This window comes from Eurytemora carolleeae, unplaced genomic scaffold, assembly GCF_000591075.1.
Source record: "Eurytemora carolleeae unplaced genomic scaffold, Eaff_2.0 scaffold735, whole genome shotgun sequence".
NCBI classification, from domain to species: domain Eukaryota; kingdom Metazoa; phylum Arthropoda; class Copepoda; order Calanoida; family Temoridae; genus Eurytemora; species Eurytemora carolleeae.
The window spans coordinates 73,081-91,038 of record NW_019396629.1 but is presented as its reverse complement, the minus strand read 5'-3'; the positions used below and the strand labels follow the sequence as shown (position 1 = coordinate 91,038).

General features: G+C 32.9%; 2 protein-coding genes across 3 annotated transcripts; one reads left to right on the top strand and one right to left on the bottom strand.

Annotated features, from left to right (window-relative positions):
- Positions 1-3,667: 3,667 nt before the first annotated feature.
- LOC111706580 (vitellogenin-2) lies at positions 3,668-9,794 on the bottom strand. The gene is made up of 5 exons (XM_023479491.1): positions 9,691-9,794; positions 9,151-9,209; positions 8,924-9,031; positions 4,392-8,851; positions 3,668-4,322 (listed from the first exon to the last, which is right to left on the bottom strand). Exons 1-5 carry the CDS (start codon positions 9,722-9,724, stop codon positions 3,716-3,718), a joined length of 5,268 nt encoding a protein of 1,755 aa, XP_023335259.1. The 5' UTR covers positions 9,725-9,794; the 3' UTR covers positions 3,668-3,715.
- A 1,258-nt stretch (positions 9,795-11,052) lies between these two features.
- Positions 11,053-17,865, top strand: LOC111706578 (deoxyribose-phosphate aldolase). 2 transcript variants are annotated; one of them, XM_023479489.1, is made up of 11 exons: positions 11,053-11,153; positions 11,669-11,746; positions 12,350-12,401; positions 13,100-13,173; positions 14,202-14,306; positions 14,571-14,636; positions 15,031-15,125; positions 15,648-15,741; positions 16,756-16,807; positions 17,297-17,354; positions 17,751-17,865. In XM_023479489.1, the coding sequence occupies exons 1-11, from the start codon at positions 11,097-11,099 to the stop codon at positions 17,848-17,850; spliced, it is 831 nt and encodes a 276-aa protein (XP_023335257.1). In that variant the 5' UTR covers positions 11,053-11,096; the 3' UTR covers positions 17,851-17,865. The 2 variants fall into 2 exon arrangements, with proteins under 2 accessions (XP_023335257.1, XP_023335255.1); XM_023479487.1 differs by having other exon boundaries at positions 11,082-11,153; positions 11,654-11,746.
- The last annotated feature ends 93 nt before the right edge of the window (positions 17,866-17,958 follow it).

Here is a 17,958-nt window from a genome sequence, read left to right as displayed (position 1 = left end):
TTTCCTATTCTCCTACTCTAATTTAACCTCTATATTGATTCCACAGTTTCCTATTTTCCTATAACTCTAATTTAACCTCTATATTGATCCCACAATTTAATATTGTCCTACTCTAATTTAACCTCTATATTGATCGTACAATGTCCTATTCTCCTACTCTAATTTTACCTCTATATTGATCGTACAATTTCCTGTTCTCCTACTCTAATTTTACCTCTATATTGATCCCGCAATTTCCTATTCTCCTACACTAATTTAACCTCTATATTGATCCCACAATTTAATTTTGTCCTACTCTAATTTAACCTCTATATTGATCGTACAATTTCCTATTCTCCTACTCTAATTTTACCTCTCTATTGATCGTACAATTTCCTATTCTCCTACTCTAATTTTACCTCTATATTGATCCCACAATTTCCTATTCTCCTACTCTAATTTAACCTCTATATTGATCCCACAATTTAATATTGTCCTACGCTAATTTAACCTCTATATTGATCCCACAATTTCCTATTTTTCCTACTCTAATTTTACCTCTATATTGATCCCACAATTTCCTATTCTCCTACTCTAATTTAACCTCTATATTGATCCCACAATTTAATATTGTCCTACGCTAATTTAACCTCTATATTGATCCCACAATTTCCTATTTTTCCTACTCTAATTTTACCTCTATATTGATCCCACAATTTCCTATTCTCCTACTCTAATTTAACTTCTATATTGATCCCACAATTTCCTATTCTCCTACTCTAATTTAATTCTCTTTTTTCATCTCTCCTCTTCCTTCTCCCTTTCTCTTTTCTCTTTCCACATTTTTACCCTTACCTCTGTTATTTCTCTCGCTTTCTCTGTACTTTTTCTTTTTCTTTTTCTGTTTTACTTTCTTTGTCTTATATGTTCTAGTCATGTATTTAAATACATTTAGATCCGGTTTATAACCAAAACAATTGAATGCAGCGTAGTACGGTTTATGTCTGTCTATTTGTACAACTATTATAAATGTCTATCAAGTTACTTCATGGACTGGCAATGTTCACAATGTATTATTTGATTATTTAGTTTTTGTTGTTACGGTATTTCTCCCAACCACTGGAATGTGCTTTTATAGCTTCCCGGCAAAGCTCGAGTTTCCAAGCAATAGCACTAGGATGAATTTGTAAATTGTTTGTGGTGCTATATAATGTACGTATTTCAAGGGACCTGTAAATTTACATTTTTCAAGCTGCGGGGGTGGGGACAGGGAGGGGGGATTGCAGCTCAATATATACAAGGTAAAAAAACATATTATTAAGCAATGAACGCTATTCACATTTAAATATATTTATATTCTATATTCAGGGGTTATTTTTTGATAAAAAATTTGCTCAAGTTTTTTTAACTAAGCTAGATAATATGAATTTAATTGTTTATACAAGCAAAGTTTATATCTTAAGATGATAGAAATTGAGACTGGAAGTACAGTGAAACCGAAACGAAAGCAAACAAAAATGTTTTACAATGCTTGTTTTTAGAAATTCAAATTTTTTATATATACCGTTAGGGGCTGAAACCCCTCTGAAAATCAAAGCCTCCACTTTTCCCGGGGAGGGGGGGGGGCTGAGCCCCAATATCCCCCCCTGAATACGCCTCTGATGATTTTGAAGTATACTCCAGCTTGCAGTTGTAATTATGTACAGTTCAATTTGAAAAACTGAATACATATGCTCTATCTTGAGTTATTTAAGCTACAGGGTGTCCCACGAAACATGACAGTTAGTGAATAGTTTTAAATGTCTTCTTCCATAATTTATTTAGTTGCTTGATACCAAAATGCATAGTAAAAAATATTATATGGCAGTCAAATTATAATAAAATTGATATCAAATTAAAATATATTTGAGTAAAAGATTTTTTTAACGAAATATGCTGCAAAATGTCTTCAATATCTAAAACAGTATATGGAAGAAGACATTCGAAACTATTCAACAACTGTCATATTTCGTGGGACACCCTGTATTTACCATAAATAATTTTCAGTTATAGCAAGTAAAAACAAATATTAACTGTTTACAAAATCATTAATTTATGGTTTCTAGCCTATAACTCTAATCAGAACATTTTATCGAATTGTTAACAGACTCTTATGAAATTCTTATTTCTTTATATGGTAAAAGTTATACAGGAAATATTGTTATTTTAGCTAGCTTTTAAGAGAACGAGACGAGATATTGTTTTATAACAGAAAAAACATCTTTCTAAAAAAATTTAGTGTAATTATGTGTTTTATGTCGTCATTATATTCTCACCCGTTCTGGGTAACCCTGTTTAAAACTCTGTGGTGTGAGAGTTCAAAGAATACATTGGAATCCTGAATGTATTAGTTCATAGAGTACAAAGTATACTAATCCTGTTTGACTGGTTTATAATTCTTGAGTTAGAGTTACCCTACAGAGTCCACACTTTACAGTGTACGCTCAAATCAACAGAGTGAAACATTCTAGTTTTTAATTATACAAGAAAACTGAAGTGAAAGGAACTGAGTTTTTGGCCACGGCACCCCCACAACCTCTCTTTCCGCATAATCTTTGCAGCCCAATGTTGTAAACTCCTCATATTTCAAACTATGAATTCTTTCTGTTGGATCAAATAAATAAAAGTTTGAAATAAGCTGGGTTTGCATATATATTCTGTATTTGCTAATACATATAGGGATGGCAAATTTTGTTTGAGGTTAAGACTCAATTCCTTTGTTTAATTCTTTACACTTACATTCAATCAAAATTCCTCCACCCACCACCCTCCCCTAATTTAAAGTAAGTGAAGGGCGTATACAGTAATAAATCTGGAGGGGGTCAAAATATGCGCGAAGCGTAAAATTTTTGTATTGCCCAAATTCCCTTAACAGCTTCTAGGGGGTGGGGTGGGGGGCAAAATTTGAACCATAAATTCAAAAAATTTGGCTTCTTGGATTCTTTAAAGGTACACATACACTATACAGTCCAATTTCCAGTTTCCAATGAATTTACTTCTTCTGTTTTATAGGAAATGTTAAGGGATAAATAAAAATTCTTTTCCCTTTTTATTTTTTTCAAGGCTGGTCTTGCAGAAGAAAATTTGGGTCCATCCTAGTGAAAGATTTTTGGATTCCCCCACCCCTCCTATCAATTTTTTACATGAACATTTAATTTCAGCAAAATTATCATTTTTTCTTTTTTTATTATTTTAGGTATTTAAAAAAGCTTAGGATATTTTAAAGTTTTTTAGTCTCTAAAAGGAGCTTTAGATTGTTTTCATTCTAAATCCAATAAATGAATTTAAAGGAAATGATAAATTGTCAGATTAACATCATTAAAAGACAGAAACATAGCTGGTTGATGTTCAATTTTCATTTCCCTTCTGCCCTAATCAAAAAAATCATCTTCAAAATATATCCCCAAACTTGGGTGGCAGCACATATTGCCTTTTCATTTTATGAGCCAGCACCAAAAACAGTAACTTGCTGGTTGAAAAAGAAAAATTGTTCTGTACACTTGTTGCCTGATATTGATAAATGTTTAATATTTCAAACTTGCTTATTTTACACTGTTCCAATAATATCCATGTAAAAAAGGATTCCAAATTTTTTCCCTTAAAAAAGTCCAAAATTGTTTAATTGTTCACCCCTAATGAGTAATTCATGCAATTTAGTCCTAATTATATTGAGTAATAAAAGTGCTAAACTTTGAATTTAAAGTCCAGGGTGGGTGCAGGAAACAGGAACTTCCATCTGAGCAGAAAAGGTCACATCCATGTTTCTTAGTTCAGGCAGAATCTCTCCGTTTCTCACCTTTTCTTCATAGAGCTCATTGACTCTAGCTCTGTTGGCAGGCAGGCAAGTGAATGGAACAGACTTGTTAATCTGTGATCTTGGAACACACCCACTTCCACACTTGACAATGGGAAGTTGTGAAATACACAATCTACTTCCATGCTTGACAAGTGAATGCACCTTGTTAGAACACTTATCAAGTTTTCCCTGATTCAGTTTGGTAATTGGTGCCTTCTGAGCTTCAGGTTTTTCACAAGAAGAGACTTGGTTTTTCAGCTTTTGTTGTTCATTAGACAAGGTTGAACACTCTTTTTGGATTCTGTAAGAAATGGCAGCTATCTGAGGACTGCTAGCAATACAAGACTGTGCACTTAGTACATCAGCTTTTCGATCACCATCCAGGTTTCCACACAGTCCACATTGTTGACCAGATTTCTGGATAGGAGTGCTTTCAATCCAAATTGTTCTTCCATCAAGAGTAACAATATTGTAATCAGATTCCAGGACAATTACATCATCTGATGTCCTGAAAAATGTGTTGTTTACAAATAACAAGTAACTATAGAAATGGTTGAATTACAGTTATTACACTTACCTTTCAAGTTTCCATGTAGTTTGCTCAGACTCAATTTCCTTCCTTTCATTTTTTTCCAATTGGATAGATCTTCCATCTACTTCAATATCATAAGAACGCCTAGATTCTGCCCAAGATGACATAGGTGCAACTGATAGCTTACTCTTTTGAGTAAACATCTTAATGTGCTTTTTGCCATCAATCTCTTTGGCCATTATAGCATGGCTAACCTGTCTTGAACAATCTGATGAAAGGACATGGAAACAGTCATCAAGTTCATAACTGTAGGTGTTATTATCAAAAGTTTTTATAAGAGCATCTCCAACTCTGCATTGTGGGTGAACTGGTCCACCAATTACTCTGCTAAGAGCTTCACTGGTAAGTCTCTTTGAGGCAACAAGAGGAAGAATATTCCTAACAGTATGAGGCAGGCGTATGTTCTGGTACATGACAGTTTCCTCCTCTAAGTGAACAACCATGTCCATAGTCTGGAGTTTGTTGTGGAACTTTAGATCAATGTCAATTTCATTCTTAGTATTTCTCTGATCTTCATACTTTGAAATGTAGGGAATAAGGTATCCTTTTAATGCAGATTCCAACAAGCTTGAGTATCTTTGGACATTATGAGGAATGTTGGAGAATCTAATGTTAAATTTAACCTTATCAAGTGTGGAATAATCTCGAATTGCTTGTCTGCATGAGTCCTGCTTTTGTTGAGAATATTTAATTAATTCTTGTTGTAGCTTCTTGTAGGCATTAGATTCTTTCTGCTCATTTTCCTTTTCTCCTCTGATAGCTTCAACTTTTCTGACAGCTTTTTGGCATAATTGACTTGGCAAGGCTTGTTCAGCTTCCTGTCTCTGATCCTCTGATACTCCAGCTCTTCCAGTCACTGCTATCTTAGACTCATCACATGTTTTGCCAAACCCAATGGTGTTCTTGTAAAAGTATTCAATATCATCCTTTTTAAGTTGCTGAATATCCCTTGAGGCCATTTTTGGGGTGTTAAGTCTACCTTCAACACAGACATTCCATTTGTCATGGCTTTCAAGATGGAGGTTCCATTTCGATTCATGTCCACGCATTCCCTTACCAGCAGTTAAAGAATAGTCAAATGTTTTCTGCTCTGCTCCTTTAAGAACAACATTGACAGAAGTAGAGAATCCAACCCCTTGCTCAATATCAAGCTGCTGCATAAGTTTTTGAATCTTCTGGTGCTTCTGGTCATTTACTTCTAACTGCTGGGTCTGAATAAGAGAAGAACCAGCATTTGCAGAATTATCGATATTAAGTGCTTCTGGGGCTTGTCCCTTTTTCTGCATTGCAATAGAGCCAGACAGATTGATTTCCATTTCATTTGTGGTTGATTTTCTTGGATTGTATACCATTCTCACAGAATGATATCTTGAGCTTGGTTTTCCATTAAAGTTTAAGGGACTGTTAGTCCAGGAAAATAGAGCCATGTTTAGCGGGTTATTTTTATACAATTTCAGTTGATCAAGAACTGACTGGTTATCAGAAATATCAGATTCAGTTTCCATTTCAATTTTCAAATCAAGACCAAGAGATTCTCCAAATTGTCTGTTATATGACTTCTTTTGGCTTCCTGATCTAATAGTTTTGGTGTTAGGATGAGCCACAATAGATGTAGCATCTAGGAAGACCATGGGCTTAATGGTTGCAAATGGCCTAACTGAATGGGCCCAAAGATCGATATCTTTGCTAGCTTTTTGTCCCTCTTCATTGGGCTTGAAAGTCATTTTCAGTTTTCCCATCTCCATTTCAACAATGGCCCTAGTAGGATAATTTACATCCCAATTCTTAGTTTGCCCAGCTGCAATAAGTTCTTTGGTGAATGGAGAAACAGTTCCAGCAAAACCATAGTAGCTGAAGGAAAATTTCTTTGTAAGGTCAAAAGAAAGTGAAGGCATTCCTAGGTGACAATTAACATTGACATTTCCCTTAACTGCTAGAACAGAAGGCATATGGAATTCTATAACAATTGGTAGACCAATATCTGATGGAATGAGAATGTTAGTGGGTGCAGCATTGTTGACCTTAACAAAGTTAACTGGTGTCTTTCCACAAATATTATATGTTGACAGTTTACCAATAAGAGGCTCAACATGCTCAGCATGAACTCCATTAACAAACTGAATGTCGTCAAACATTTTGCCCCAGAAGTTTGCAATGAAAGGTACATCTTTCTGTGTTTTGATTTCTAGAGAAGAAATTGCTTCTCTCCACTCAGGGTGAATATTGTTCAAATAATTATAGTTAGAACCAGTCATAGCTTCTATAAACTTTTCATACAGCGCTCCAGTGCCTTCAACATTAAATGCAACTTCAATTGGGGAAAATTTAAGTTCTTCCAAGTAGTATTCAAGTTTTGCATAAGCTCCTCTCATATGTTTACCACTTGTGTAAGCACCCTGGAATTCATAACCAACTTGAAGTTCTTTAAGCCATTCAGCAGTAAAGTAGTTTAGGGTAGAGGCAATAACAACAGGAGTTGGTTTTGCCAGGTGGAAAACAGACCTTGCCTTGTTGACCATGTTGTAAAGTCCCTTTCTGTAAGATGGCAGCTCATTAATCTTGATATCACTTAGAGTTTTAATGGTAGAGAATACAAACTTATGGAATTCATTGTCCTTCTCAAACCAAGTAGATGTAGCAAGCTTTTGGAAATGAACTGTTGATGGTTCCATTTTCAACATCATAGAAAGAGCAGCTATTCTTACATTTCTTTCCTCAGATGGGTTATGAACAAGAGCTGAATAAACAGGAAGAAGAATGTCTCTGTGTTCTTTGGTAACAGTGTTCAAGGAGTAAATAGTCATTCTTTGGATAAATGCATTGCTTGTTTCTACCTTGCCTTCAATGTATGGCATGAGAATTGGGATAATTGACTCATGTCCTATTGTTCCAAGAGCAAAAATGGTTGCAAGTCTTTCAGACTCCTTATCTGATTTCAGTTGACCAACTAGATATGGAATGTACTTGGAAGTAAGTTCAGAAGTTTGGGAATTGCAAAATTCTCCATAGACAAATACAGGGAATCTGGTAACTCTGTAAGGATCAATACATGCTCTGTTTAAAAGAGTTGCAAAGGCCAGTTGTGAGTTGGTTTTCAGGATAGTGTACTTGTTGACAACTGGAGATTGAACAAGTTCAAACAGTTGGTCAAGAATTTCAATGGTAGGTGTTACAATGTAATGAGGGATGGTGGCAATGGCAATGCCAGCTCTGAGTGGGGAAACTTCCTCTGACTCTATAAGGTCCTTTATGAACATAATAGAAGGGTTAGTTCCTGACATAACAGTTATTTCCAAAACAAGTTGTCTAAGTGTTTCCTTCTCCTCCTCTGAAGCTCCCACACTTTTAACTTCCTGATAAAGAGACTTCATCGTGGAAGTAGAAAGAAGAGAGAAAACTCTTGAAATGCTCAGAACTCTGTTAGAGATTTGCTTCTTTTCAAATTCCTCCACTTCATGTAGGTCTCTAACTATTTGAGTAAGTTCTTTGACAATCTTCTCTTTAAGAGTATCTGGAGACATCTTGGCAAGCACATCCTCAGTAAGAGATGGTTCAAATCTCTGAGATTTAGGGTTCTTCTCTAGGTTTTGAAGTTGATCTTGTTGCTTTCTGTAGCTATCAATATCTCTTCTGGATGATGATTGTTGGTGCATGTTAATGTTTCTTGGATATTCATAAAGAAGATCCTCTAGAGTTCTTGGAGAATGAATCTGTGGAACTGAAGAAGTGCTTCTAGAAGAAATAAGTTTGAGGATTTGTCTTGTTCCAGTGACAACACTCTCTGTGTTCATGGCTAAAAGATCTTGTTGAAGTTCCCCTTCTGTAAGAATGAGCTGAACCTCCATGTCCTCGGCAGATTCTCCACATCCTACATATTTGACCATAGAAGTTCTCTGCCACATGGATCCACAGTTACCAGTTGCACATTGATATTTTCCTGGCTGATTGATCTGATAAGATGAGCGGACAACACAGGAGTTAACATCTCTGACCTTAGAAACTTGGAAAACTTTCTTTCCTCCACATTTACCATTCTCCATCTCTGGGTAGATGTCAGAAACCATATATTCAGGAATTTCAGTGAATTGGTAATTATTTTCACATTTACCATCAACTCCCTCCTCAACAACATTCCAAATACTTGGAAGAACTCTGGTTTGGCTTCTAACATTGTTGGAGTCAAGATCTTCAATGGTATTTGGAGTTCTAATCTTCATCAAAGAAACAAGAGCTTTTTTGATGTTCAAGGACCATTCAGGTTCATTTCCAGAAACTTGAATATTGGAAATTTGACCATTGACCATGTTAAACTGAATGGGAGACTGGAGAATAGTTTCATATTCAGAATCAACTGCAGTGGTCTCAGGGGTCTTAAGATTTCTCCAATTCTTTGATTTGTCACCATCAAGTCTTTCATTGAAGTTGACAGCTTTTACATCTTTCAACTAAATGAAATAATTCAGAGTATTAAGCTATCATAATTAATTAAATATTTGTAATTTAGGTATGATACTTACTCTCAGCATGAACTTGTTGGACTCAAGTGATGTTAAAATCACTTTTGCATTCATTGTCAGACCAGCAAAATGAGTGTCAAGTGCAGGTATGCCAGACAATATTTTCCCCTGAAATAAAAAATCAAGATTTCAGTTTTGATCTTCTAAATCTTTTGTTTCATGATATCTTTATCGAATTATCCATAACATAGAGAAATAGGCTATACAGTTTACAAATCAAATCTAACCTTGTAATCAAACTCATATTCTTTGCCAATGGAGAAAAAGGGCTCTGATGCAACTGCTCCTAAAACATAAACACTTTTTGCATACCTTAAGTTAACCTTTTGTTGTAAACTGAAGTATTTTTTTTAAAAATGTACCTACAGTGTAAGGGGGAGGTGGTTAGTTTATTGGTTTGTTGACAGATTTTTATGTCTCAGCAATAATTATTTACAAATACATTAGAGAGAAGTTAAGGGAATTTACTTTACCAAGGGTTCCCAAGACCAATTTTGCCTTCTAAACATCTAGAGAGCAGTGAGGGATGTTTAGGAAAAATTGGTCTTGGGAACCATTGGTAAAGTAAAATTCCCTTAATTTGTGGCAAAGTACTATTTTGAGATGCAAATGCACAATTTTTTTCACAAAAACTTTGCAGAGTGGGTTGCTGTTTTACTGAATTGTCCCAAGGGAAGTTAAGAATCATAGGTTGGTTATGTTGGACAAAAGGTGGTTAAATTTATGATACTAATCGTGAATTTGGCAGAACAGCTACAATCATATACCTAGAAGGAGTATAAGAAGAGAAAAAGATCTCATCTTGAGTCTAATTTAAAGATTGGACTGATGATATTTCGCAGACAACATCTTTTATACTAAAGCTACAGCTGATTCAGCATTAATATTTGTATAGTTTTTAAATTTCATGTTATTCATGGTAACAATTTGCAAAATACATTATTCGTCAAAAGAAGTTTAATTTTCCTAGTCTCAGGTATTAAAACCAATTTGTTGGTATAATCAACTTTAGTTACACAAAAATAATTTTTGAAGAAAAATTAATATTCAATTAATTCACAAATATACTGAATAATTGAATTCTGTACACTTTTTAGTTTCAATATAAAGACCATATAACTAATTCATTTTTAACCCTAAGTTATGAGTGGTTTTTACAATTTCTACAAATGAATTATTAAACTTCAATCATCAATAAACCAGTTATCAAATTTTACAAATAAAAAATTCCATATTTCAAGGCAACAACTTTTTATTTCCAATTCAAAACTCTAGCTGATATTCAAAGATTTTAAATTATGTTGCAAGCAGTTGTTTTCTTCTTTTTTATATTAACACATTGCACATCCATTAGAACAAAGAAATATAAAAACTGCGTTATTGCAGTTTACAAATTACTAAATAAAGATCATTATGTAATTATACTATATTATTTTAGTAGTTACTAGAGTTATAGTAAATCTTCTTTTTGAACAGTGTAAATTGCTTTTTTCAGGGTTTGATGTGTTAAATAAAACAATTGTATGATACAGAGCGTCCCATACCAAATTAGATTATCTCCAAACTTAAATATGCACATAATACTCGGAAAATCTACTATCTTTAAATTAGCAATATACAATTTTTTTGAATAATTTGTTATTTTGATATTTTCTAATTAGTCCTGGATATCACATTTTAAAGCTATAACACAATCCAATATGATGTGGGACACCCTGTAACACCTCCTGTTTTGAAATGGTTCAGCAAGATATCATTCTTAATCCCCATGTTGCCAACGTTTTTTTTAATGATTTTACCAGCTAAGGCTAGCTAGTTATTAACCCTTAAATGGCTGGGGGATCTAAATCTTTGCATACCCCTCCCCCCCCCTTCCTTAGCCTGTTTAGAAATGCATGTTATTTAGATGACGTTATCAATTAGCTTTTTAGAATTTCACCTTGGCTCTATCTTACCCTGCTGAATAGGGTGAATAAATCAGAAATTTATTATGAAGTTTTAATTTTGAAGCTTTAGTTGAAATTAAAGACAACAATTAATTCTAGCTGTTGTTCATTTTTTTTAACTGATCTTTTTTTAAAAAAACTGTATTTTTGAGATTTGGTTTTTATGTAGCATTTAATAATTAAATTACATAATATGAACCCAAAGCATTGGTTTTTTTAAAGAAAAAATGGTAAACGAACCACACAACCCTGGTATGCCTCTGGATCTTGCATGGATCCAACAGGTAAAGAAACTTGATTTTGAAATTTAAAATTGGTATACAGAATGTTCTTAAATGTAATAGTTATTTGTTTTGTGTAGATTTATCTATTAAATAAAACAAGACATTCATATTTATGTTCCCTATAGCCAGCCAAACGGCTGGTCTGAATGGGCCGAAATTTTTTGAGGGAACCCAAAGGTACCCTCTAGGGGTAATATTGGAAATACAGAATCTAAAATTTTTTCTTCAAAATTTTTTTTTTAATTTATTTTTTTTCAAATTTTTTTTTTCAAAATTAGTTTCTTTTTTGAATGTTAAAGTGTGTTTTCATGCCCATGTTACTTCTCCATAGTACATTAAGTCTTGTAGGTGTAGTAAATAAGCAATTCACTAGAATTTAAAGTAATTTTTATGGATTTTTAAATAATTAAAAATTAGTCTGTGACATTATCATAATATGATTACACATTATCAGTAGATTTTCTGCTCATCCGCATTATATTATGATTTTGTAAATTTTGTTTACAATGGAAAAGGTGAGAGTAAATCTACCAGCTGTAAAGAAAAGGGCAGCTACTCTACCTACAACCAGAACTGTTAAGCAGCAGTGGCAGGTGAATCAGAAGATATTAACATTTAGATATATCTGATTTCAAAAATGTGATTTACAAAGTTGTTTTTAAAAATTACCATTTCAGCAAATTTTTGACAATAAAGAGGTAAAAAGTAATAAAATCATTACAAAAAGTCAATAATAGTTAAAAAAGAATTTATCGGCATTGGTTTCTTTAAATTTTTTTCTTCATCAATGGCAAAAAGTACCGCTTTAAAAAAACAGTAAATCAAAAAGAACAAACACATGTGTTCTAAAAATAATGGCAACTTTTCTTAATTCTCTTGCTTAAAATTGAATGAAACAATGAAACAATTACAGAAAGTAAAAAGCTTGATATTACATTTTTTGATGTTTTTGAATGAAAGTTCTTTTTTCTGCGTGTTTGAAAAGTTGGTCAATTCCATTATTTGAACAAAAATCTTAATAAACAGTTTTAAAAAAGGCTAACGGTGCCCATTCCTAATCCTAGCATAATGTTGAGAACAGATGTATGTCCAGGGACAATGTAGCCTTAGCCCTTTAAACTAACTATTTTAATGTTACCATTTCAAAACTTTTAGTTGTTGACATGTAGTTGTTGACATATATTCTTTTTTTAAAGGCTGGTTGGTTGCTGAAAGCTGTCACCTGCATAGATTTGACCACATTAGCAGGTTATATTGTGTACATATGTTCTTCACTAGGGGTGTATTGTGTACATATGTTCTTCACCAGGGGTGTATTGTGTACATATGTTCTTCACCAGGGGTGTATTGTGTACATATGTTCTTCACCAGGGGTGTATTGTGTACACATGTTCTTCACCAGGGGTGTATGTTTTTAAGAAATCAACAACCCTCTTGTTAACCAAAAATTCTTGTATTGGGGGGCTGGGTAATGGGGTTTCAAGATAATACCCCTGTTGTTAACAAAGGAAGCGATCAAGTACAAAAGTGATATTATCATTTGAGTAAAGACTTGTGCACAACTGAAAAGGTATTAAAGGGATAAATTTCTAGGCACCCCTAGGTTAGTTCAGTATTTGCTTTTCATGATCTGGTTAAACTTTGGTTCAAATACCATGTCACATCTGTATATTACAGTTTTATATCCATTTCTCGAGGCAGGGACATCATACAGAACTATTAATAGTTGCAATAAATTCATTAAATTTTTAGGCTTTAGCCTATATCCCCTTTCATTTTGCCTGAACAGTCCCATTAATAACTCAAACTCATCCTGAAAATATTGTAAAAAAAATCACCACTACACTTTAATAAATTATTTTAATTTTGTTTACTATATTACTTGACTTGAACCTTTTAAAGAATTTTTCATAGTTCGGCGCAATTGTAATTAAAATCTGTGTAAGGTGATGATACTCCTGCTAATACAGCCAGACTTTGCTTGAAGGCAGCTAGACCTATTCGTCCTGATTTGATAAAGGTTAGATAATTTTTATTTCATTCTTAGAAAGTTTTAGATTATTTTATATAACAAAGCTCATATTTACATTTGTATATATTTTTATATGTCGGCTGCAGCTTGTCAAACGGCTGGACCAAATTGGCTGATTTGTTTAAGGGAACCCATAGGTACCTTGGGGGTAACATAGTCCAAAAAATGTTTTTTTTTTAATTCGAAAAGTTTTTTTTTCAAAATTTCATTTAAAATTTGTTTTCAACGGATTTTAAAATTCCACGGGCAACGCCAGGCACTACAGTATTAGATATATTTAATATTAAGATTATCTCCTACCCGCTTCTCCAATTTCCATATATGTTCAAGAATATGTAACAAATTTTCAATTAAACTTACATCTGTTTAAATCCACAAGAGGTTATATTTGTTCTTCTGTAACAATTTGTAAAATTATAACTTTGTTTAAACAGAAAATAACGCTTTTTTATAACCTATTAAAAAGTTGATGAGAAAACAAAAATTGTATTTTTTTATTAAAAGAAATATAATTGTAATAAAAAGAATTTGAAAAAAGATAAAAAATTACTTTCGAAATTGATGGATCCATCGGATCTGCATCGTTTTGGCTTTCTGGATCTTAATACGGATCCGGATCCAACGGGAGAAATATCAACAAAAACTGTTTAAAAAATCTATTTTCTCTTAATCCTCAAATCTGAACTGTTAAAAAAGAGAGATTATTAGAGAGATTATGTTCATGTCCTGGATCCAGATATTGTTTTAAAGTGTGAATCCAGGATCCGGATCTGCATCAAGATGGAATGGATCCTAAGCACTGCTTTTGACCTTTTCTGATCTACTCAATGGATCATTTATTTCATTCAAAATGGGTTGTTTTCTAAAGTAAAAATAAAAGTGTTCCATATTGCTGGGGAAAAAAATTATGTCTAGATACTATAACTACTGGCTAAGGGTTATTTTCATAAAAATATGTACATGTATGCAGGCAATGGGGGCTGAATCTCTCAATATAAATATGTACATATATGCAGGCAATGGGGGCTGAATCTCTCAATATAACTTGTGGAGCTGTTTGTGTGTATCCTAGCCGTGTGGCAGAATGTGTACAGTTCCTTCAGAAGTACAATGCATCTCATGTAAGCTCGGATATCTGAACATTTTTCTGATTTGTTACACATATTTTCTGATTTGTTACACATATTTTCTGATTTGTTACACATATTTTCTGATTTGTTACACATATTTTTTTAATTCTTTTTTTATTTACAAAGTAACGCGAAGCCAGTAAAAATGTTTTTTTCAACCCCATTTCTAATTGCCGAAACTCTTTTTTGATAACTTTAATTTAAAAAATATATCTTTAAATTCTGATAAAATTTTATGTCAGTCAATCCTTTTAGATCCCTGTTGCCGCAGTAGCAACTGGATTCCCAAGTGGACAGTATAGCTTAGATACTAGATTACAGGTATATAATTCGGTAAAGTAAAGGAACTGCTCAATCTATTTTTCTGATATTTTTTTCTTTGCAACCTGAACTGGGAATTTTTAAATTGCGGATATTAAGATCAAGCATTGATTTCGTTCTGTTGTAAAACTACAGAGCCATTTAGAAGCCAGGGAATTTTGCGTATAACCAATAAAAGAATAGAAAAATTGCAGATATCCAAATCGATTGAGATCACGCAGATTCTGCGTAAAATTCAAAAGTGTCCACTCTAGATATCGAGATCAAACACCTGGGATTATGATCCAACACTTTAAAGTTCCCAGGTCTTTTGTATACCTTTGACATTTCTTAATCAAAAAATTTCAAATTGTCAAAAGATTTAAATATAAAATATTTGAATTTTACTGTTGAGGAAATCAAAATGGCGGTATCAGCTGGGGCACGTGAGATTGATATTGTCATCAATAGAACTCTGGCTTTACAGCATAAATGGGAGGAACTATACAGGTACACTTCACATTGGACAGTACATTGTGTAATACACTGTTAACGTACATTGTGTACTGTCCGCTGCAAACGTTATTTTGTGTACTGTCCACAGTAAATGTTTTACTGTGTTTTGTACAATGTAAACGTACACTTTGAACTGTCCACAGTAAACGTTACATGTTGTGCTGTCCACTGTTAACGTTACATTGTGTACTGTCCACTGTAAATGTAACATAGAGAATTATCTACTGTAAACATTACATTGTGCACTGTACACTGTTAACGTTACATTTTGTACTGTACACTGTATATTGTGTGTACACTTTACATTGTGAACTTTTATCTGCACATTTATACACTGTACACTTTTTAATGTACATTGGACACTGTACGGCACATACTTTACACGCAAATTGTACACTTTACATTGTACACTATATAGTGCACACGCTCATAGCACAGTACATTGTACACTTTCAAACTGCTCACAGCACAGTACATTGTACACTTTCAAATTGCTCACAGCTACGTATCTTTAAGTGAGGTAGTAGAGATGAAGAAGGCTTGTGGAGATGCACATATGAAATCTATTCTGGCAATCGGGGAACTTGGCAGCATGGAGAACGTATATAAGGTTAAACTGTGGGCAAAGAAAACTGTGGAGTGTGAAGACAAACATACTAAAGTTTTGATTTCTTACATTCCAATGGACATAAAACGCAGTGATTGTGTGTAGTGTATACACATACCTAAGGAGCCTGAAATTTTTTTTTCAAGCTATACTGGTAAAACTCCTTGCATTTAAACATCGCATATGCTTATGAAACGCATCAGATTAAACTTATAAGTTGTCTTCCTATTTCTCAGTTTTATTTGGCCCATAGAAGTAAAAAATGATGATAATATATAATATAATATATAATATGATAAATATAACATTTAAAGAACAATCTGAATTATCCAATTTTTTGTGATAAAACAATGAATTTATTCGTAACATTGGCGAAAGTGATGATCCTTCAATATTTTCAAATAATTTCTACCGGGGTTTTCTGCATTTGCTGTAATCAGCAAATTTTCAGTATTAGTGCAAAATAAAGCATGCAGATAAAAATGTGCATCAAATAGGAACTGGCCACACGTTTGTATATGTAATATCGATACCCTTTAAACCTTTTTTTAATCATCGACGATGGAGATGTCCTAATTTTTCTAGTTTAAAATCAAGAGAAATTAAAGTATATCACTGTCATCCTTAATTAGATGCATGATCTGAAACTAAAAGGTTCTAAAGCCACTTGAGATTAAAATGCGCAAATTTGCTCACGAAAATTACGCAGAGTGGGTCGCCATTTTACTTAATTGCCCCTAGGGACGTACAGTAAATTAACATACCTCTGACTAAATAAAACAATTCTTAAATAAGCGATATTTTCCAATTGCTATTAAAAGGTATCTTTAAGTATTATTTGGTTTAACTTAATGTTTGAACAAATTATTCATTGAGATTTTGCAATCTTTTGCAATAGAATTAATATTTTTATATTCAAAGATCATTTTTAAAAATATTGGTAAAAAGGCGGTAAAATGTTGAAAAAAGGAAAAATCTTGAAGAAAAATATGTATTTTTTAATTTGTATCTGTTTAGGCTTCTCTTGTGTGCATGATGGCTGGCTCCGACTTCATCAAGACTAGTACAGGTACCATTTTAACATCGGCCTCGGTAAACTTAAAAACATACTATTTTTGTAATATTTATTTGTAATTTTTCTTTCTAAAATTTGTTAAGAAGCTGTTTAAAAGACATCTAAAACGATCATTTTATTTCACCGAACAAGCTAATTTTCCTGAAACTGAAAAAAACATTTTGTGAAATAAAAATGAATCTAAAAATAGAAAAAAAATATTTTGTGAAATAAAGGAAATCTAAAACAGAAATAAAAACATTTTGTGAAATAAAAATGAATCTAAAAACAAAACATTTCGTGAAATAAAAATGAATCTAAAAATAGAAAAAAATATTTTGTGAAATAAAAATAAATCTAAAAACATAAAAAAAAACATTTTGTGCGATAAAAATGAATCTAAAATAGAAAAAACACATTTTGTGAAATAAAAAAATTTTGTGAAATAAAAATTAATCCAAAAACAGAAAAAAAAACATTTTGTTGAAAATTTGTAATGTGAAGGAAAGGAGGGAGTGAATGCAATCCTAGCTGTAGGGTTGGTTATGTGCCGGGCAGTCAGGTATACATCACACAGTTTTCATCCAATCAAATTATATCTTAACTAAATTAGTTATGTAAAAGAAATCTTTTTTGGATGGTTTCAGCTTTTCTTTGCCGATCTTCCTCATACATTCAAAAATAATAACATCAACAAAAGATTTTCCGGATTTTGTCCATCGGTTTTCACAACATTTACGAAAAACCTTACCAACAAAATGGGGCTTGATAAGTATTGCCGTTTTGAAGTTTATTGGATACAAACAAACCAGCAAACAAACAGACAAGCCAAAAAGAAACATAAAAACATGTTACATAATATGTAAATAATGTAACATGTTTAAAATAAAATGTTGTGGGGGGGGGGGCGAAATAAACGCCTTTCCCCTCACCCCTCACTTAAGATTTTGATAATTAGGGAGTATCACGAGAAAACCGGTTTTGTTGTTGGCTTCAAACCAGCAGGCGGTATTAGGTATAAGTTCTTTTTTATTCTTGAGAAAATTCAGTTTGTTTAAACTGTCAAAATTTACGAAAATCAGCATTAAAGTTAGTTAGTTTATTATGAAATGATTTTAAAAATCGGTTTAAAATAAGGTTGCTATCAAAGGAATTGAGTCTTTCCA